At 39.0% G+C, this 23346-nt stretch overlaps 1 protein-coding gene across 2 annotated transcripts in view; it reads left to right on the top strand.

Moving 5' to 3' along the window:
* Positions 1-4994: 4994 nt before the first annotated feature.
* The window catches only part of LOC104143891 (guanine nucleotide-binding protein subunit alpha-14), an 88027-nt gene continuing 69675 nt past the window's right edge, over positions 4995-23346 (top strand). Inside the window, exon 1 of one of the 2 annotated variants that reach the window (XM_068926780.1) lies at positions 4995-5314. In XM_068926780.1, coding sequence (XP_068782881.1) covers positions 5194-5314 — 121 coding nt within the window. In that variant the 5' untranslated portion in view covers positions 4995-5193. The remainder of the gene's footprint in view (positions 5315-23346) is intronic. The other variant, XM_068926782.1, reaches the window with a different exon arrangement.

Here is a 23346-nt window from a genome sequence, read left to right as displayed (position 1 = left end):
TGCTGTTGCTAGTTTTCAAAGTACTTCTACTACAAGGACCTGTTTTCCCTTTGGAGACTTCTCCTGCTTTGTAATCTTATCCAATTAATTTTTCATTTTTTAAGTGCTACTTTAAATGGTGTCCTTTAATACAGGCTTTTCTGTTGAGGAGGAACATACTAAATAATGTGTACTTGGAAAACAGTTGAATCTGGGATATTTTTCACTGCACCAGTATTTGGGGTCATTAAACCTGTCAGACTTGTTTGGGCCAGTAAGAAAGTTTCTCTGAGTCTATGCCTTTTAAGGAGTGTAGCTACCGTGAGTTACTGAGCAATGAAATTCACAAAGTACACAGAGTGCCAAAGAAAATAAAGAAGTCAGCTGGAGTGAAACTTCATCACTGTGTAAAATAACAATACAAATAGAAACTAAACTACCCACCCTAAAGAGAAAGCCACACATGATTGTTAGTTCAAAATTAAGTTTATTTTAATCTGCGAATTTTGAAATAGGCATTGCATTTATAGTCTGTTTCTCGTTGAATCTCTGGATCTTACATGGCTGTTTATTCTTGAGAAAAGTGGATATAAAACACTACCAAAGAAAAATCCTTTATCCAGTTTAAAATGACCATGCTCTGTGAAGGGCCAGAAATACAAAATTCTCTTTTTTCAGTTCTGCTCGACTGAACGAGGGCAGGACGTCCAGTGCTTTTCTACCAGTGCTTTTGCTCATGGTAGCTCAGCACACAGCTTTAGCTAGAAGCAGCTAATAAAAAAGGTATACATAGTTCAGGAGTAAAGCTGAAAGACTACTGGTATCAGGTACCCAGCTTTGAAATTCTCTCTCCATCTCAGCAATAGCCAAAAGGCCACCTCCACAAAAATAAGCTTTCAAAAACAGCAAAACAAATCAGTTATTTATTTCCCTCGTTAAACCTACATTTTTGCTCATGGTTTTTCTAAAGCATGATCTGCCTCATTTCTGTACTCCACCTTTTTCATTCAACCAACTACCTTCATGCAGAGCATACAATAAAATACAAGGTTACAAAACAACTGGAAGTTCATTCCACTATAGCTGTTCCCCAGGTCCTATCTCCACCCAAAAACACAACATTCAGTCTCTTCCTGGTTGTTACGGAGCACAGTTGCTTAATCTTTTTAGTTGGTATCCGTATTTGAAGATGTTCGCTGTTACGGTAAACAGAACAACAACGAAAACCTGATCAGCGGTAAAGAGCAGCACACAGATTTTGTGTGCCTTTGCTCTTGAAAAACAAGAATGTGCAAGCAGAGGAAAGTGCAGATCTTTATATTTGCTCCATGGTCTTATTGCAAGATATTCATTGAAAATGACTTCCTGATTGTCCTTCACAATGCCAAACATTACCACCACCCCACTTCAGAAACAGCAGTGAATTAAAACACCTCTTAACAACTGCAGACAAACATAGCTTTTTGGCTACCTTTCAGAAACACAGGCTTGTAAGACAATGAGAGGTCTGCGTTCTAAACAGTTTTTATATCATCCCAGATTTTTAAAATCACAAACTCAGCCTTAGCAAAGTATACTCTTCTTTGTTTATTTGAGGGCAGAATTTTCACCAATGGTTATTTATATTATAACCAGCTCAGAATTGAAAGCCATTTCTGAAATCGTATCTGCTCTCAAGAGAGACTGTACAGGCACCCACCTTTTATGTACCCCTTGTTTTTTGGCAGCCTTCTCAAGATTCTTAGGAGTTAAGATGCCTGCATCTGTGGGAGTGGGCAGGTCTGGTTAATGGTAGATCAGCCAGAAGGGTTGATGGCAAATTCTTCTGGTGCTAATAACTGGTCTAGAAACTATCACTGAAGTCTTAACGTATTTTCTGCACAACCTCTTCAAGTGTAATTCTTAATAAAGCCTAGAGGCAGCTACAGAAAATAAATGGCTGCCAGGTACTTTGAGTGCTTACATTGTTCTTCAGCTGCACAGAGAGATACAGCAGCATTTTGGATAAACAAAGCCCTCAGGGGCTCAGCATAAAATATGCATAGTCTTGTAATCTGCACAAATCTATTACTCAGCTACAGGACAATCTAACTGTAAACAGTGCGTGTTTATTCAGGAAAGCAACAAGTAAGCTGGAAAAATAACGCTGATGATGGAAGAAACCTTGAGTATGTGGCATAAATGCTAATTTCAGGAATAAATTGCCTACCTAAAGGATTTCCTACAACACACTAACTTAACTCTTGGAGGACTAGATGAAATGAAGTGTAATATGCTAGGAAGAGAAATGTTACAATATTTAGGAGTAAGGAACTCCTCAGTCACTGAGAAATACTCCAGAACTTGACCGTGTTACAGCACCCAAGTCTTCCGAAGAAATCATGATCTAGAAGCCTAACCCTACTGCCTGTAAGAGACAGAAAACTCTGAAGCTTCCCTTTTCCTCTCCCTTCGTCTGTTGCATCATGGTGCTTTCTTTTTGCTGTTAAAGAACCACTGATGAGGGAACTGGGATCCTTATCTTTCGCACAAGAAAACTTTGTTGTCGCTTCTTGAGAAGTTAGCAGACGTACTTCAATGGAACCAATGAGAAAAACCTAATCCAGCACAATCCTGAAAATACTTCTGTAGATGCTTATTGTTAGCTTTAGGTACTGCCAATAAAGGTAAGAGACATATATTAAGACTAAATTTGGATTACACACACTTTGAATTTTTCCTCAGAGAGCCAGCCCTAATGTGGGAACAGACATATGATGTGAATTTTCAAAGTTGTTAGGGTAGTGGGAACTGCACTGCTGTGTACACTTTTCTCTGGTTCACTAAAAAAACCTAATTCTGGCACTTATCTCAAACTGTATGTACTGGTCATTAAAAACTATTCAACAGAGCAAATATTTACCTGCAGTAGCAATTAATAACCTTATTCACAGAATGACCACATTTGTATGAAACTCCAGGATGAGCAGACTTAGAAGATCTTGACTCCTTTAAATGCTGCTCACATGCTTTCTCATATCAGAGAGATAAGAAGTCACTATCACTGTAAGCACAAAAATATCTAGCGCTCAAATTATGAAGCAACTTCTTCATAACTGCTTAAATACTCCCACATTTAATTGGTGAAGGTGGAGGTACTGTTTTCTACCCAGACCTTCAAATACTTAGCTTTATATTTTGAAAAAATATTTTATGTTCACAGCATAAATACATGCAGCTGCCTATGGTCAAGAAATCAGCAAATCAATCAGCTATGTTTAAATTAATATTTGCTTATCTTTCTAGTGGTTTCACCTCTCAGTGTTGCATAAACTTAACCTTGTTGCCTGTTACTGAATGCATTTAAAACACTGCAAGTTCAAAAGTTCAAGTATCATTATGAAGTTTGTGTTTCCTTAGAATAAACCAGAAGAGGAAGAAAAATGGCAGCACGATGACAGAATAAAGAATGAGATTCCATGGAAATTTTGAAAAGAAATACACAGAGAAAGCACAGCTGAGAGAAAAGCTCCAAGAATTTGATTTTTAATGCATGCAATGTGTTATTACAAACTTCAGGGTCTGGCTTCTGTGCAACACATGTTTTTCCCCCAGACTTTGAAAGAAAATGTTTCTTAGACCTAAAATAACTGTGAAAACATACATGTTTAACAGATTTAAAAATCATGTGCTGGTTTTACAGACCTTCAGTAGAGTTAGGAGGTCATAAATGTCATATTCTCCACAGCTTGCAAACTCACAAATGAGCCTTCAAACTCGTAAATGAGTCTTCAAATGCGTAAGACGTAAGAACACACCTGCTCGTGAAAGGCAGCACGGCTGCAGAGGTGATTCTGCCCTGACACAGGCCTGAACTGAAAGCTCTGGCCAGGGCAGGGGACCCCTCAGCCGCAGGACCACGCGCCTCCACCACCCTCAGCACGCGGCTGTGTCCACCGCTGCAGCACGGCTCCACTTTCCCTGGGGCACCTCGGTCCTTCAGCAGCTCGCTCGCAGCTCCCTGTCCTGAAAGGAGGGAGTGAGAGCTGTTCCGTAATAACTCAGGCTTTTCTATATTTAGGAATGGCAAACACACCGCTTGTAATAGCACGGCTAATTGCTACCTGTTTTGGCAGGAGCAGCGGCACAGCTCGGCCAACAGCCTGCTGATACCGAGCTGGTAGCAGTCAGCAGAAGCTGACTGTTTCCTCACTGAGGGGTGAGGTGGGCTCCTGGGGCACTGGCAGGGCACCAGAAGCCAACCTGCGTTAGTGCTTTGTATTTGTGCCGAAGGACACTAATTTTACTCCTGCAGACCAGACTTGGGCTGCAGGAGATTTCCCAAGATGGTACTCCTTACAAAATGCACACCAGATGCTAGATCCGAGTATGTCAAGCAAGGAGAGAAAAGCAGCTAACCTCAGAACTAACTCCAAAGCGAAAAGTTGTGGCCAACGCCCAACACAGCCCGCTCTTCCCTTTCTGGCCTCTCATCCGTCTGGAGAAGCCAAGGCGGGCAGAGAAATCCCACGGCTCCCTAGCTCGACAATACTGACCAATTTCAAACGACTGCCCTACGCCCACCGTCTTTAGCCGGCAGGGGGACCGACGCCAGGCCCAAACCACCTGCGCCAGGCACGCAAATCCCGCCCCCTCCTCCCGCCGCCGCCGCCGCCGCCGCCGCCAGGGCAGCGGCCGGCGACCGTTGGCGCCCCCGGCAGCCGTTAGGGGCGCTGCGCTGGCGGCCGCGCCCCCTGCCCCTGCCCCCGCGGGAAGCTGAACCCTGTCAGGGCAACCAGCCCCCTTCCCCCGCCCCCCCACGTGTATTGTGTGTGTGTGTGTGTGTGTGTGTGTGTGTGTGTGTGTGTGTGTGTTTTACTTAAATGACCGGCGCCATTTGCTGCTCCTCCTCCTCCCTCTCCCGGGTCGGCGCCCGGCAGCCCCCAAACCGCGGGCGCGCGGTGGGAGGACCGTGCCCGCCGCCCCCGCAGGGTCATTGCAGCGGCGGGAGGAGGCGGGCTCCCGGGCACAGGCTCGCACCTGCCTGCCCCCGGCTCGGCCGGCCCCTCCTGCGGGCGGCGGCGGCCGGAGGGCGGCTGGCTGAGGGCACCCCGCTTCCTCCCGGGCCGGGCCAGGCGGCGGCCCCTCGCCGCGCAGCGCCTTGGCGGGGGAGGGAGAAGGTTTCCCTTCGCCTCCGCTGTGGCGGCGGGAGCCGGCGCGGCGCGACGCGGGGCCATGGCCGGCTGCTGCCTGTCCGCCGAGGAGAAGGAGTCGCAGCGCATCAGCGCCGAGATCGAGCGGCAGCTGCGCCGGGACAAGCGGGACGCCCGCCGCGAGCTGAAGCTGCTGCTGCTGGGTGAGTGCGGGCTGCCGCCGCCGGGCCGGGCCGGGCCGAGCCGGCAGGCTTCCTCCCGGTGTTTGGCGCGGGTACGGCAGGGATTGAAATACCAACCGTTGCCAGCGCCTCTGCGCTGAGCGTCTAGACGTTGGGCGTCTGTGGGCGCCGCTGGGGGGCGTTGGCGGTGGGGGCGGCTGTGAGGAGGGAGGTGGGCGACGTCTGGTTTGGCGGTTTCCACGGCTGCTACCGTGCGTGTAGCTGGACTGGAGATAAACGGCAGGTTTTCCTCCACCTAGGTTGCTGCCTAGCTTTTTTTTTTTTTTTCTTTGTAAGAGAAAAAAGAAACCGCAACAGGCACGTAAAAAGGCGGTGATGTTGCGGTCGTGCTGTTGTAAGGTGTGTCGCCTTAACGTTCGTGAGCGGCGAGACGTGTTTGAGCGAGCGTTAGCCGCAAACGCGGGAAGCAGCGTTGGCGCCTGCCACCCTGCGGCGCACCGGCCGTCCCGGGCTTCGCACCTACTCGGCGCCACGTTGAAGGCCTGCGCGCCAGGAGCGGGCAGAGACGAGCGTCCTCCCGGGCGGCCCTCCCGCGGCTTCGTTCCCAGCACCAGCCCCTTTGCCCCGGTGGTGACCCGGCTCGACAGAGGTGTCGGTGAGAGCGGTGGCCTGGGAAGGCCGATGGCCCTGAGCCTTTCGAGCCGTGGCAGCTCAGAGCAGGCTCCAAACGCATCTGCAGTAGCGATCCTGTTGCTCTGGTGGCAACTGGAGGGGAAGCTAAGCCCCTAAACTAAGGAGAACAAGAAAATGAAAGCCATCTGATACAAATTCTTAAACTAAGGTGAATCAGGCTAGGAAAGTTTTGTGTGTTTTATCATTTTTTTTTCCCCTCTCCCTCTGTGGTGCTTGTGCCCAAGTAACTTGATGCGGAAGCTTTCAGGGCTCTAAGCTCCCAGCGTGGGGTGGGAACAGCTCCTTTCCTAGAACCAGCACGTGAGGAAAAGTCCAAGTGTAGTGTTAGGAGTCAGGGAACTCGCTTTACTCTGTGCTAGAGCTTACACTGCCTTGTTACAGTCCCTACCTTCCTCTCTACCACAAACTCGTCAAGATACGACAGCTTACATAACGTACCTAATCAAATAACCAACCACCCAGGAATAGCTTACAGGAAGGCTTCAAACAGTAGCTTTTTAAGAAGACTCAGTAAAACTGATGATCAAAACCAGGTTTAAACACACTATTCTGAATGTTACATTAGACAATGATCTTAACGTAAAACAGACTTAAAAAAAGAAAACCGAAACTACTGACCCACTCTGGCATATGTCTCACTTGCTATTGCATGTGCCTATTACCTGTGCAGAAATCGGTGGTTAATTGATATAACACTGTAATGTCTGTTTATCTTGTGCAAGATTTAGAGGCAAATAGGAAAATATTTTGGGTTTCATGGTAAATGTTTATTCGTAAGAAACAAGATTGGTGGGTTAAAATGTTGCACTGTGTTGCAGGTATCCTTGAAGGCTGAGAAGTAACTCTTATTTACTTTTCTGTGGTATAATGTTACACCTCATGCAATTGAAGTGTTACAATGTTAACTAGTTTCACACTTTCTCCTCTGTTTGATTCTCGGGTATCACACACCATACGATATTGCTTTGCTTTAACTGAAAACACGGTATGGGAAAAGGTTCTGTATTTATTCAGTGTCCTCACCAGAAGAATAGGTGAGCATGGCTGTGTTTTTGAAAACAAACAAAAAAACCTCACAACCCAAAAATCTTATATTAGCATATATTCATATTTTGCCCCATTAAAAAACATCATAAAGTGTTTCATTTCCGGCAGCGTACAAGGACATGCAGCTGTGAATGTTGCATGTTATGCACGTTATTGAAAGAATTTTCTGCTGGACAAGTTAGTCACTTCAACATAAAGCAGACTGTACAAATATTTACTTCCATATGTTTTGGGGCCAAGCATAATTTTAGAGTCTCTGAACAAGAATTAGCACACTCTGCCTTAAAAATATTTTATTTGGCTATTGTAGTGCAAAACCATCAAGGAAAACCTCAGGTGAAGCTGTGCAGCAGTAACATTAATCACTTGAGTATACAAAAAGATTCCAAACTTGTCAAATAAGGAAAAGACTCTCAAAGATGAGATTTTTTTCAAAAGTACTCATTTGTGACAGTACTCACGGGTCGTGGCAAAATACCAAGCCTTTCTAAACTTCCCCTTGGAAATAAACAAACTGAAACTTCCTTCTAACCTAAGTATGCCATTATCAATGATGGCAGTAGATGTAACATGGATAACTTATTTTTACTAGTAATTAAAATACTTTCTAGAATATGGTTAAAGCTATGTATGTCAAGATATTGCAAATATGCTTGGGAAAGTATGATCATGTACTTCCATGATTTCAGTAAAAAGTAAAACTATATCTTCTTGTCCTGCAAACTTAGCTGCTACTTTAGTCTTTCATATGATAAGAATAAAAGAGTGGTTATTCTAGATTACTGTCTGTTCAGCCATGTTTTGTGTCCAAAAAGCAGATCCTTAAGAAACATTGTAAGAGTGGCACAAACATAACTTTTCCCCTGCCCCCAGCCTGCATTCTCTGAGTCTAACTACTCCTTTCTCGGAAGCTTCCTGAGCCACATGGAGTTTCTCAGTTTTTAAACCACTGTCGGGGCATTTACCTGCCATGAATTCATCTAGCTTCCTTGTGCCATCCACAGCATTTTATGGCAAGAGGTCTTCAGCTTACCTATGCGTTGTATGAGAAAACGCTTCCTTTTGTTTTCAGCTGGCCTCTTCCTACCTTTACTTAATACCTCTCAATATTTGTTTTGGAAGAGCAAGCAGACTGCCAGTGTCAATTCACTCTCTCCCATGCTTCTGATTTTACAGACCTCTCTTTTATCCTTCAGTCATCTCTTTTCCAGGCTGAAGCAAATGGTTTTCTTTCTTCATTATGCCCACATACATGCATGACAATGGTGTGCTAGTGAAATTGAGGTGGGGCATGCAACTTGGACAGCTTGAGTCTACTTCCATAAGAAGCTAGTGTAATGGGAAATGGCTGATTTTGTTTTTTGTTTGTTTCTTTTTTGTTTGGTTTGTTTTGTTCTGTTCGCTTGTTTTTTTTAAAGCATTGACTTTCCATTATTACCCTTGAAAATTCTGTTCCGTACCTCCTATTGAATGCAGCAGGGTTCCTTTCTTGACAAGGATGGGTCAGACTTTGAAAAGAGCTCGGATTGTTCCACAGTGCTGAGACGTTTTGCAGAACGGACCCCACTGCAAGTGTTATGTGCTTCTAAAATATGTATCTTAATACCACAACTACATGAAAAAGCTTTGCTAGCTAGGTTCAGGTCAGGGTGTGAAAAATTAGTGCTCTTTTACGTGACAGTAATAGATGCACTTCTGCTAATAAAGAGACCTCATTTAAAAACTTTTAGTTAAAGGGAGTCGATGTTGCTGGGGGAAGTGAGCTTTTTGGAAAACAGAACAAAACTTTCATGTCTAAGAGGACAGATGTTGTTGCCTTCTTTTGCAGGCAGCTTATTTGAGGATGTACATGGTTTTAAAAGAAATGCTTAGCGAGTGTGAGTGTGACTCTTACAATATCGTGAGTGTGATTGTGAGTGAAAATTGAGTGAAAAACATCTGAGGGAGGTCATAGGGAGGATAATGCTGCTTCTTAGAGTACCTAGGCAGCAGATTTAGGGACAGGGCTCAGGTGGCCTTTTAAAGGCTCAGTGGAGACTATTTCATGTGGATTCAATTCTCTTCCACCCTGCGTTGTTATAACAGCCAAAGGTGGAGAGGGTCACATTTGACAGGCATAGTCGCAGCTCCTTGATGAGCTGCAGTAAGGTGGAACAGCAGCCCTTTCTAGGGTTTGTAAAATGCAGAGTTGCACAGCCATTTAAAGAAATGATATAAAGATGACAGACTGGCAAAGCATTGCCTTCTGATTCAAAGTAGCAAAATCTCCAACCAAACTACACCATGACAACTCCCCCTGGAAGAAAATGGCACTTCTGATAGAAGTGCAGTCGTAAGCTTTATTTTCTTTTAAGCGTCTGGAGAAATATACATTGATCACAGCATGTGTGGGTTGTATATGAACCACTTTTTATTTCTCTCTAATTTTAGGCCATTCTTTGGCAAGAGAAAGTGTAAAAAATAAAATCAGGCTTTACTGAAAGGACTAATGGAGTCTATCATTGCTTTCTCGCATTTGGCACTGTAGTCACTTAACAGTCATCCCATTTAAAGCATTTCAAGTGTAAGGTTAAGACAAGAAGCCTTAAGACTGAATCGTGGTTTCCGAGGTAGGGAAGGAATTGACCAGCACTGCTTTTTGCATTTCTCAGAGAAATGTCCAATATGTTTAGAGAGAGCAGATTTTGATGGGCTTCTAGTTTCTGTGGGAAGTCCTGTGAGGGCTCACCTAGTTTGAAGGACTGGACCACAGTCTGCAGTACATGACTGAACCATCCCGTGGGATCTGTCTTCCTAGTATGACAAAATAGGCAAAAGACTAAGTTTCTAAACATTCAGCTACAGTCTAGTAAGAAATAATCTAGTTTTAAGTGTTCACTTGCAACTTGGTACTTGGACAGCCAAGCATCATAGTGACCCTGGCACTTCCATACAGGTTCTAGTGGGTAGATGAAGCATTTTGTACTTGTGATATTCACAGTAGTAGGAAGAAATCTCCTCATAGCTTTTCTTTCCCTGAAAGAGATCATTAGATTTTCACAGGAAGCACAGATTAATCTCTCTGAGAATGGGAAAGTTCTAGAAATGGGAAAGTGTCAGCAAGGCGCTTTTTTTTTTTTTTTTTAAATAGGCTAAATATTCATGGATGTGATAAAGTATGACTTATTATTTTAAAGTAGCGGCATATGAATAAGAAGCCCTTCAGTGATGAAAATAAGTTAAATTTGTGCAAGTCATAAAGATATGGAGAAAGGAAGTATATACATATTGATCTAGTTATGGTAGAGCATAAATAAACCTGAAACAAACATAACATTAAAGTTGCAGCTCTTCTCCTTTAAATATAATGTAAGACCACAGAGGCAAGACTGGGCATCTAGAAAGAACATTATTTCTTTTTGGTATACAAAGGGCGCTCATGTTCAGTTTTATCAGTTTTCCACAGGAGCTATAACCGGGTTGTGCTTACCAGAAACTTTCTTGCTCTTCCATTTGCAAAGTGGTTTTTATGTATCATTTTAATTACTGTCCATAGCCTGATCTGCCCCTTACGAATGACTGGTGAGAAGCTTGAGGGTTGAGACTGAGTTAACCAGTGAGAGTGACTGTACCTGAGTCCTTGCAGGTGTTTTCGCAGAGTGCTGCAGGACACAGTCAAGGCTTCAAGGCTTCATAGTTTGTCTGTGGAACCCAGTTCTTCACTGCAAATACGGACACGAGAAACAACCCTGCAGGACCTCAGCTCCTCACTCTGAACTGGCAATAACAGCTCTTGGTTTATCTTCCCAGGATAGGTAGGCTAGAGGAGCACTTATACCCTGTGTCCTGAGGGCAACCTTAATGCTAAGTTTTTTTGGTTTGTTTGTTTGTTTTCTCCTTGTTGTGTGGCATTGGTGATTCCTTGCTCTTTCTGCCGCCTGTCCCCCAAGTTGTCTGTGCCTTTATCAGACATATTTGCTCTGTTTGTGTTGATGTAGACTGGCTTTGGTGAACAGATTGTATGTAAAACTGAGTCCTCCTGCTTGCTCACCTGGTAAATTTGTTCTTTTTCTTTCCTACCTATGTGAAAATTCATTCCAAGAAGGCATAGCATACATCCATTCAAATTAGAGTTGTAAAGAGAGGAGGCTGTTTCATTTTGAAGAGTAATCTTCTTGTATGTAGGTGGTTAATTGTTGTTAATTTTGTTTGTTTTGGTAACTTGCTAACAGAGGATTCCCCAAATTGACTCTCTAGGGAAAACTGATGCAATGAGTAATTGCTGGATATGCTTTAAATTCCTGGTTGTGTACCACAGCTGCTGAGAACAAACAAGATAATCGGTCTCTTTAGAAGCTAACCTGAACAAATACTTTTATATAATCCATTTTGATAGCTGCAGGTTTTTTCATGACAGGCAGTTGTAAAATATTCATGAACCATTAGGATCGTGCATGCCTGACCTTCATGCTCGTGAAACGTAAAGTCCAGTGATCATGTAAGGGCACTTAAGAACAGCTCTGTCAGTGTACAAGCATCCTTTGTTCTTAATTATTCCTGAATCACATTTTGGATAGCTGGATCAATGTGGCATCATTTTATAACGCAGAAAATCTGATGTGTGTTAATATAGAGAACCTGCTTTTGCAGGGTTGAGGATAGACTGATCCCTGGATAAACATCCTGGCTGGTAAGGACAATTACATAGTTTATAGTGACTAACTCAAGCCTTTACTCAGATCTTTATCAACCAGTATGTATGCCAGGACAGTAATTTTGGTTGAATTGGATTTTATTTCCTAGAAAGATATATTAAAGATTTAAAATGATAAGTCACGAATTCTCCCCATGTATCTTTTGATTAAACCATCTTTCCTGTTCTTTGAATAGAACAGTTTAAATCTTGCTCTTGAGATTTCCACTATGCAACTCTAAACGTTTTAAGGATTGTATTAAGATAACATTCCTTTGGCTGGAAGTTCAGCAAAGTGATCATTAAATGCTGGTGCTTTGTGCCAAAAGTTGTTGTCTTCACTAGGTATTAGCTGAAAATGCCAGCTGTTATTTTCCAGCTCTTGTTTGTTCTATGCTTCGTTTTGGGAGAATTTAACTGTTGCATTTCTAGATGATGCCACCATTATAAAAATATGAAAGAATTTGTTTAAAGTGTTCAGAGAGATAGCATTTAACTGGACAACTAGTAACAGTTATCACAGGATTTAACAAGCACAATTATTGTGAGGAGGAAAGGATCACAGGGGTTTGTTTCTTTTGTGAACCCATGCTTCATGGGTTACCTAGTTTAGGAAACCCATGAAGCATGACTTTGGGAGGGGAGAGATTAGGAGTGAGGAGATGAGGATGTGATTTGTTGAGAAAGTTAGTTACCTCAGAGGTCCCCAAAAGGTATTGAACCAAAAGAAATAATATGGCATCCCTGGAGTTTTTCCATAAGGTGTCATCTTACTGCTAGTTATTTTGTCTTTTTGTGCTCTTATTTTTTGAGTTATAGGACAATCAGTCTTCACGTTCCTTGAAGAAAGCAACAAAACACAGTAAGAGAGAAAATGCAATTGGGTTTTTCTGTGACTGCTGTCACGAAGGAGGATAATTGAGTATTCTTCTTGTTTCATCCCATCTGGCTTTATTTCCAAAGTCAATGCTACCATAACATGTAGGGCAATACTTGAATTTTCTGAAATCGTATGATTTTACTTAAAAGGGAGGTTAGTAAGCGGTATACTATGGTTGTCTTTAGCCTTTGAAAAAGGGGCTAAGAAATGAACAATTAAATTTTTATGATAATGCTATTAAATTTTCAATATTCTGCGAAGTGATTCTTGTTAGAATGGCCTTCAAATTATTTTCTTTGACAATATTTGCTTATTTATTCTTCATATAAGGTACTGTGTTTGCCTAATATTTCCTACTAATGGCAAGAAAAAAGTAAATTAAGTAGTATATCTTTCTGATTTGAAACTGAAATACAAGGACTAGATTAAAATAGGTTCTTGGGATTTAACAGCTATGCTTTCATTCAAGAATACTGTGTGAAGCATTGCACACTGAGCAAAAGAAAATGAACATGGGAGCTGGTATAAATGAACATGGGAGCTGGGAGGCTTTGCTTTTGAAGCACTAAGGAATTCCAGCTTACAAACAATGCTTGACTCTTGCTTAAATCTCTCTCTGAGCAACCATGGCTGGGCAAACTGTGCAATAACTTGCTTTATCTGCACAAACCAAAACCTCCATTTTATCTAATTTGCCCTGATTTATACAACCTTGCCTATAGCTTCTATATTGTTGCACAAAAACTTTGCAAATGAATGGCATTTTTGTTCAAATATATTAATAAAAGCTCCTGTGGTATCAAGATCATTTTTGCTCAAGCAGTTTGTCTAGATCTGATAACCTAATGTACTTTTTTTTCGTGACCTACATAATATATATAAATATATCTAGCTAACTAGCTTCCTTTTCTTCTCCAGAAAAACTTACTATGAACAGAAGCAGTGAAGAAGGCGAGCCCTGCTGTATGCTGTTCCTTTACCTTGTTTTCATGGTTTAAGGGTGGATGGAGCACATCTTGATGCTGCTATTAAATGTTTTTTTGGTCTGGAAAAAAATTAGCAAAGTCTGTCATATATCACTAAGTCACTTTCATGACACAAACAGAAAAACTTTCCAAGTAACAGATGTTGATTTTATGTCTAGCAAGTGGTGATCAGTGATAGATTACTGCTTGGCTTCCATTTGCATATGAGAATCATACGAAGCCACTATTAATTTTGTTCATTTTTGATCTGTAAGAGCAGATGGTCAGTTTGAACAAATAAGTACTTCTTAAAGAGCATTCCAGTTGGAAAGAGCAAAACATGAAAATCAAATATTGTCCTGGGAAATAGTTTAGCTCTAGTTATGCAGTGAAATATTAAATGTAAGCTTTGGTTATTATGTTTTCCCTTTTACTTTTGAAGAATATATTTTTTTTTTCCTGTAAGTCAATGTCAGTCCAGGTCTAATGATTTCCTCCACTGAGGAAAGCAAGTTAGCCAGTTTTTAATACTCAGTATTATACAGACTGTTGTCTCGAGAATTGTTTGTTTAGAATGTACCTTCAAAGCACCTAAGATTGAGTTTGCCATTTGCTAGCTTTGTGAATGTACTTTAAGTGTTTATTCTCTTTAATTTGGATACTCATCTGAGCATGTGCCGTCATTTGCAAATCTCAGAAAGAGACCAAAAGTAATTTGGAATTTCTTTTTCAAAAGATATAGAAGTAACTTTCTTTGCATACAAGATATATATTATTATTATCCAGCTTGTTGGAAACTAATCTTGGCTATGTTACGTTCCTCTCGCTTCAGTTTGTTTTAATGTATTTAGGTACTACTTTTTTTCTTTAGAATTTAAGTCCTTTAAACTTAAAAACTGTAGCATATAACCACTCTTGCAAAGTGTACTTCTGGGTCAATATCATTGAAGAAAAGTTTTGGAAAAAATTCTTGTACTGCCATAGGTCAGACACCAAATTTTTCTAACTGCAGTATTTCACAAATTGATGCAAATATTTTTTACTTTAGTGATATTAAGAGTTGTTTGTAGTCATGTTTTATAGCGAATGATTAGCTTGCCAAAGAGTTGATTGTTTGTAAGCAGGAACACTGGAAAAACTTACTTGAAACATGCTTTTAGGTTGCTGCTCAGAATGCTTAACTTTATTGTGTAATGTTATGCAGATTGCCACTTGCAATACACTAAAAAGCAAATTAAAACCCGATTCAAGTAATTAAAATCTGGTTCAATGTAATTACAATGAAGTGCATAAGAAACCTAAGTAACAGCAAGTAATCCATTTTAACCAAACATTTTCTGATCTTTAGTCAGTGGCTCGATCCGAGCCTGTGTTTTAAAGGGCTCTGAGGAAAGATTTTGATTTCTGTGCTTAGCAGATGAGAGAGGAGGGGGGGAAAAAAAGTAAAATTAGGTCCTATTAATAACTCTCATCACGGAAATTTCCATTCTCTGTGATAATATTTAACAGCCGAAACTAGCTTGCAGACTTGGTTATTTCTTATAATCTCTCTGCATTAGGCAGCCTTTGAGCTTCCTTATGTGTTACTACTTTTCTGTACTTACTGTGCTGGGCCTCAGTTCTGTTGTATGTATAAAACTGTGTAAATTTAGGTAAAGATTTTGCAGATAAAACTTTCTTTGGAGTACTTGAAAGAGTAAGCTAACTTTTCAGTAAGACTAGTGGAGGGTTGTTTTCTACCTTTGCCCTATTCTACCTCTCAGATACGTTGCTTGAAGTTTGACTGTTGACTGGATCTCTTTTTCTTTCTTTTTTAAATTAGGACAGTAATCTATTTTCTCTCTGACATGTCTTGTGAAGTATTTCACCAATTCCTATGGAAAGCAGTTTGAAATACCAGTGTTAAAAGTATTGTAAAATATCCTTGAAAAATGAAAGTGTTGGCATATGGCAGTGTGTTATGAAAAAGCTGTAAAATTTGACAATTAATTTAGATTAGAATCGTAGAATGATATTATAACACTGGAAACTGGAACATCCAAGAAATTATGTAGTTAACCCACTAGTGATAATTACAGTGTTGGAAATTTTGAACTCATTTTTCCATCACTTTTATTTGGACATTTTTTACTGATAAATGGGATGAAAACAGAACACAGAGAGGGAGCACTTTCCACTTAAAACTTGTATATTTAAAGGAAGTGTCATTAATATCAGTGTAAAAACAAATGCTGAATGTTAAAAAGCTTCTGCACTTTTGTTTTAGTCTCAGTGCAGCAATGATGCTTAGCACAGCAATGTTGATGTTTGAGATAAGTTAAAGGTGTATTTTTCTGCAGAAAAAGAAGGCAAAAGAAACAAGATTTGATACTGTGTTTAATATCTTATTTCTCTTATGTTTTGTATTAGGAAAATTAAATTTGAGGCCTCTTTAACTGAAGTAATAGCAATTAGATATGCACCCTCTTAAACAAAAAATTGAAAGATAAAGGCCAACCTTGTTAGCGGTGTTTTCTTATTGTTTTGTCCAGTGTGCTTTTAAAAAGGTGTCCTTTTCTGATTGACTGCATAGTCACTACTTAGTATATTTCTTCTGATATTCATACCTTTCTAATAGACTCATCATATGAAATATCACAAGGATAATTGACTCTGTCTCTAGATAGCTTTCTATGCTATAAATAGGAAAATGTCCTGTACTTGGAAATAAATGCTTCATTTTTTTTCCTTGATAGCTAGAGAGGTGCTTTGTGAATATAGTATCTTCTGCTGCTAGCAGCGGTGACTGCAGTGAATTTTTTAAATGAAACCTAAATTGATTTGTTTCAAACTTATATATACTGGTCATGTTTAACCTGGAATTTTATGAGCTGAAAATTATAGCTAGGGAAAAAATGTAATAGGAATGAAGTTTTGCAGCTTTAATACAAATTGATTGTCTATGTTCTGTTTTCATTTAACTAAAGACAACAATATTTTGTGTGAAAGATAACGTGGGAGCAGCTACTCTTACCATTGCATACTCGCTTCTATTTTTCAAGCACTAATGCTCTTTCTGCAACATAATGTAGTGTTCTCATTTAAAAATCTGTTGTTTCTGTATAATGATGATTTTAGGGTGTTCTCTATTCCAGCAGTGCAGGAAAGCAGATCTTCCCAAAACCTTTGTGCACAGTGATAGTACTATTGTTTGTGGATATCTTTTCTTTCACCATTCTGGAATTTAATATTTACTGCGAATGTGTTAGGAAGTTGGAGTAACTTAGAGAATTCTTTTCGAGACAGTATTCCAGCTTTTTGAGAGGAAATTGAGTCTGTTTCGTAATGAATACTAGATATGAATTCGTTTAACTTCAAGAATACATTGAGATATTTCATCACTGAGGTACCATTGGATTGGTCAGTTGTATTGTCCCTCAGTACTGGGAAAATCGCTTCTGCTGTGAAAGTATTACGTTAACGATGAGACTTCTTTTTGATGTTGAGCTTGAGTTGAATTAGCTTATTAGAGGTACAGGTTACCTTCATTTCTAGTGTAAAACTGAAGATATTCTTTGTAAGATAGAATTCTTTTAAAATGGTATTTAAATAAAAGGGGAGATGGGGTTTCTGAATGTATGGTTCCACCACTAGTCCCAGGTCTTCTCTAATTAATTTATTTTAAATGTGATTGTTTCTCCTAATTCTTGTACTTGTGCCCATCTTTTGCTGAAAAAACTTTAGAACTTTATGCAGAGTGTTTTGGAAATATCTGAAGTTAGTCACTTCCTGGGAATTGTATGAAATGACAACTAAAAAGCAAAATATTCAAGTAAATAAAAATGTGGCATAAAATGTCTCTCTTTTTTTTTTTTTTTTAACTTAAAGCAAAATACTTTTCAGACCTAAATATTTCCAAGGTAATTGTGCCGTGTGTTTATCCATAATCATAAAGACATTTTAAAATGAGTTCCCAACCTGATATATTTTATTTGGTAGGAAAGACCAAACAATTCATTTTAGCCCTTAGGACATGTCCATTTCACAATTCCTAGCTTTCTGTTTGGAGTGAAAATGTGTTTCACATAAAAACTTGGCATTCATTACCAACCAGGAAGCTTTTATGCTTAACTGTTTGTTTTATTGTTACTTCACAATCTTAAAGCCGCTTGTCAGCCTGTTACTTCTTACGTAGCACCTTTTGTGAAATCTAAGGTTGTAACCTGTGCAACAGAAACTGGCATCTCTTACCTGAGAAACACGTAAGAGTCTAGATTTCTGGCTGAAGTTGTTAAATGCTAGCAAGATCGACATCAAAATAAGGAACTTCCAGACCTGTGTTTGGGAAGAGCTCTTGCCAATCCCCTGCTGCAGACCTGCCAAACCTTTTCTCTGCGTGTGTGTTAGTATACTGTAGTTTTCCTTCTTTATCAGTCACAACTCTGTGTGAACGCTATCAAGATAAAACCAAAGTTTATTTCACTGGGAGTTTTCACCAATTATTAAACAAAAGATTTTAAAACTTTTCCATTATCAAGTCATTTTAATTCTTTCTAGTGCTTTGCCTGCCAGTTCTCACAGTGTGCTTGTACAGTCACCTCTCAGTTCAGCTATATTGGCAAACTGTTGTAGAATGATGCCTGAAAAATCCTATTCAGATTACTGAGAGAATCATGAAAGGGAAGTAACAGGTTGCTTAAAGATACCAGCAGATCTGAGCACTGGTACTCTGTCCCTGGGATTAAATGTGTTATAATTTCCAATGGAAAGGAATTGAGGCCCTGTAAAAATCTGATGACGGCAGTATGTTTAACTGCCTGTCATCCTGTTAAAATTTCGGAGAGAAGAAGTTCTGAAATCTCTCTCTCTACTTCTGAAAAATTACTAATGTGTTAAAACTTTACAAAAATGAGAGGAATACAATTCTTTTGGATTTAGAAATATATCTTCTATATATAACACCAGCAGTTTCAGTGAAAGTCATGGGAATTTAGGTATTTGGGTGATGCGAGTGCTTTTTGAGAATGTTACCTGCTCATTTCAAGTCACTGTAGGGGAAAAATTTTACTTTAACATGTATATTTTTTTAAAAAAAGTCATTTAAAGGATACATTTTTAAAGGACAGCAGTTTCTTGCACAATTTCTTTTCATATATAACATAAAGTAATCCATTACTTTCACCAGTGAAAGTAATCTGTTCTTAAAATTCATGCACTAGAAATGCCTTTTCATGAAGCGTGCTTACCTCTGTAAAAATAGAAATGTTTAGTTTTGAATTCAAACTTGTTATTTTATTTTCCACTACTCTTAACATCTTCCTTTTCTTCTTTTTTATCAATCCAGTGTCCAGCAACATTTAATTTAGTAATTCCTGACACTTTAGATCCTACAGTCTTCTTCATCTGGTTGTTTTTAATACCCAAATGTTTGATAAGCACTAGGAATGGTGAACAAGGGATCTTTTTGATCAAATTATTGATCAAATTATTATTCAATTTTTTGAGTAATATCAATCAGATTATTACTCAAATTTTTAATTTGGCTATATGTAGAAACCCCTGGTACTTTCTGAAATGTAGACTAAATGGAGGAGTCTGTTTAGCATTTGCAGTCTTTCTATTGCAAATGATATATTTCGTGTATTTCATACTTCTGAGCTTGTATCTTAAGAGTTGCACACTGATTAAGAAATCTAGTAAATATTTCTGGTGTACTGATGACGGATTTAAGTGAGATGACAGCAGCAGGAAAATGATAGTACACTATTTCATTGACCTTTTTTAACTCTTGATTCAAATGTTGTTGAATTATGAGCTATGAAACTGGATGAGATTGGGAGAGTGTGTATTGATACGTTAGCATCCAACATAAAGAACCTGAAGTGGTCTAATATTTTGCGGCTTTGGAACAGATTAGGGCAATGTGTATCTCTTATCACATTTTGGGAAAATACTGAGCATATGATCAAATATATTGTTGTGTCAATCTACTTTTTAATTATTATTTTCTAAAAGAGTAATTGGCTATTTTGGAGCTTAGCAAATTTTCTGCTAGTAACATTTGCTGTAATCATATTGTAATTTTGATCATTTGGCAGTCTTGATTAGAACCAGTCTCAAGGAGACTCATAAGTGAATTTAACCTTAACTGCATGATTTGTTTAAGTACTCATCTAGCGTTTGTTAAAACAATTAAATGGCTTCCAGTGTATTTAGTGTGCTTTGGATACAGGGAGCAAACCCTAACTAGTGTCTGCTTTACTACTGCTTCTCTGATCATCTAGAAATATCAAAAATTCATTCTGTCAGACTCTTACCATGCCAAAAGATGAGAAACAGTTACACGGTTGCTATATGTTATAAGAAAATAAGTATTCTTTCACCAATATGTATCGCAATAAGCAGTTTGTCAGCAAAAGCTTTGTAGAATTTTTCTGTCCATGAGCTAGCGTTACCTGTATTCACATGTGCAGTCCAGTGAGATGTGTGGAAATATTTTTTCATGGTCTTATATTACAAATACTCGATTCGAGAATTGTTTGTAATTATTGAAAAGAATTTTAGTAACAATAAAAATATTCTCAGAAGATGTGAAGGCCGTTTTGATAAAATGAGATAGTCAGCATTCAGGCCACTCAAAAGCTTCCAAAAATCCCTGCTGTAGACTGAAGAATTTGTATGTTTTGTTTCAAAAAGTTTTCAGCTGGCTGCCTTTTTGAAATGACTGCTCTTTTCTTGCACCTATTTTCTGACTGGCTACCAATTCCATTTACTCCTGCAGTCCTTTGCCAAGGAAGTAGAATCTTTATTAAATGTCTTCTGTTCCTTAAATTGTCACTTGGCCATTTGTTTATTCCTCCTGGGACCAGAGTAGGATCTTGTAGTTGTCTTTAACTGCTATGCATAATGTGTTCAAAGGGTTGGCTGTGGACTTGTTACATGTAGCACTAAGATGCCTGTACGGGTCTGGAGGCAGTATCTTCACTGCAAATCACGATCTGTAGATCATGAACGGTGGTTGTTTCTTTAAGAGTAAAACTGCATTTCAGGAACACTGATTTATTTTCCTCTTTTTCTCTTTGATATGCTCCATCAAGCTGAGCTCAGGAGAACCACATATTAATAGGTTGATCTCTGCTTATGTTCTCTGGGGGCCCGAGTATAAAATATAATTCTTACTATTAACTCTTTCAATGTTTTTTGAGGGAGGGAGGAGGAGTGAGCAGAGGAGTATCTGTTACTTTGCCCTTTAAGTTCAAATGTTAAGCATAACTGTTTAACTGTTTTCTTTTCAGGTTACAGTGTATTTGATTAAGCTCATGTCTCCAAATCCTATTCTGTTTTCCTTCAGTTTACATGGATGTATATTATTGTATTTCAGATATTGCATGTTACTGAATGCAGTTATCTTTTAAAGTCCATTACAGAATTCTCCTTAAACTTGCAATCTTTTGAGAAGTTCCTCAGCTACCTGAGCACACCCAAAAACTTCATAACGATTAACTTCCTCTTCATAACATAATTCTATTTTTTGCCTAAGATGTAAGTTAGCACAACACCTGCTATCATACCTGCAATATTAATCTCATTATTTATGTAATAAATACAAGTTTACCAGAAGGAATTTTAGCTATTAAAGCTAAGCTTCTGAAGGGTTCAGTACTACTAACTGTTTGCTGGCTCTTGTTTAGGTTCTTAGCATTGAACAGTTGTCCTAGTTTTCAGTTATGCCCTACTAGGTCCTGACTTCTTTGAGAACTGGTAATAATTGTGGGTTCAAAACATGTTTGAACCAAAAGCATATTGGATAAGTATGTGTTTGATGTTAGCGGCTGTGGAGATGGAGTAAGCACAAAGGGAAACATAACACTGAAGGAGGGATGATATGTGTTTATTAAATGTATACAAGTGTTATATAATTTGACACTTGAATTTAGTGAGCAAACTTGCTGTTGTGGCAATGTCTACTGAGATACAAATTTAAAATTTGTATGAAATGGTAGTAGTTGGACTTGTCCAAGTAATTGGACAGTCATGCACTGGCATATGGTCAGGTCCCTTAAAGAATCTTTATTGGATTCATTGTCAAAGAATTACAATAGCAAATGGTCCTGGCTAATGTCATATCCACTTGACAGGTGAGTGCCCACTGAGCCTCAAGGAAGGACTAGATAGCAGCATTCAGTGAAGAATAGCTAGGAGTTGGTTGCATCGAGTAAAACATACCATTTTGGATCTCATCTACTGCAGTACTGATATTTTGGGACTTGGTTAGTTAGAGACAATGATAGGACCATTTGGGGATGGGAATAAAAACTTCAGTCTTGAATCAGGTGTTTTGAAGGTATAGAAAAGAAGTCGGGCAATCATGTTCCCCAGAATCAAATTTATTTTCTGATGCCTGGCAGCAAAAATGGGAATGAGATGATTTGCAGTAGCCTAGATGAACTTCCTTTTTCTTTCTTCTGCAGTTGTATAGAATTTTAGTAAGGTGTAGGTCTAGTTCAGACATTTTTCCTAAGTAATCTTACAGGAAATGAAGGCATGACAAAATAGACCTCCTATCTGTATATATATGTGTGTAATACAGGTATACGTACATATATGTGTATAACTTTTAAGATAACAAGGAAAGTAGTTTCTTAAGTGTCACTAGGATGAAAATATTATGTGTTCAGGGGAACTATACAGTCTAAAATTTGGGCTGTATATCAGGGAACATCACTGTAGTATAGCATAAAACTGATGAGAGAGACAGATAGGATCTACTGAAGTGTTTTCCTTTTTTTAAAGTGAAGGCAGCTGACTGCTTGTGTAAGTTCATGTCCTGTTGGCACAAGCAGTGACCAGCAGCTTTCTGAATACTGAATCTTCTTCCTTGATCTAGAAGGGAGAGGACTAGAGAAAAGTCGGCCATTAAAAATTCCTTTGGGCTGAAAATGTGGAAATACCATCTGGTTTGTGAGAGGCTACCAGCAGGACAGCCTAGAATTGACTAGCTGTGCCTTCACTGTTGATATATCTCTTGTGCTTAAAAAGGAGATATGTTGAAAATTTCTTAGACAATTGGAAAATATTACATAAACACTCAAATTTAGACCCTGCCCATCAGCAGATCAGAATGATTATGGATTTCTTTAATTTATTCCATTGGATGGATTCAGGCACAACCTAAACAAAAATGTATAATTTTTAGGAAAGTTTGTTTTACGTAACTTTCTAGTGAGAACTCTAAAGGGTTTTAAAAAGTGCTATTAGATAATCCCTATCATTTACATGTGAGTAATAATTTACTTAGCATCTCTGGTTGTTGCAGATGATGTTTGAGTGGAGTTAACTTCTATAAAACTTTTCATGTTAATTTGCAAAATTTCAATATAAGGAACTTCCTACTCTTTTGGTTTCCTTTTTTGTAAAACGCATTTTTAACATATACATTTCAATTTAAGTGAAATACTGAACACTAAGCTAGGTTATATATTAATCCAGGTTTTACTGTTGTTCTTTCTACATCATACCTATACACAGCTAAAGGAATATGCTGTAGAAGAGGAGAAGCTGTTTCATGTAAGTTTTATATTTATATAAACTCATAATATGAGTTTGTCTTGCATAATCAAATATTTGCCTGAGAAGTAGTAATTTTAGCAGTCTACCACCTGTTCATAGATTTAGTAAATTGCCAACATCCTCACTTTTCATTAGGGGAAAATTTAAATTATTGGAATGGATATTGTACTTTAAGTACCTTTAATATTAGTTAAAATATGAAAATTGTGTATTAGGAAGCTTGAGTTTACACACAGTTTTGGACTAA

This window comes from Struthio camelus, chromosome Z, assembly GCF_040807025.1.
Source record: "Struthio camelus isolate bStrCam1 chromosome Z, bStrCam1.hap1, whole genome shotgun sequence".
Taxonomy (NCBI): Eukaryota; Metazoa; Chordata; class Aves; order Struthioniformes; family Struthionidae; genus Struthio; species Struthio camelus.
Note: the sequence above shows the minus strand (reverse complement) of the source record. Positions and strands in the feature narration are given on the sequence as shown.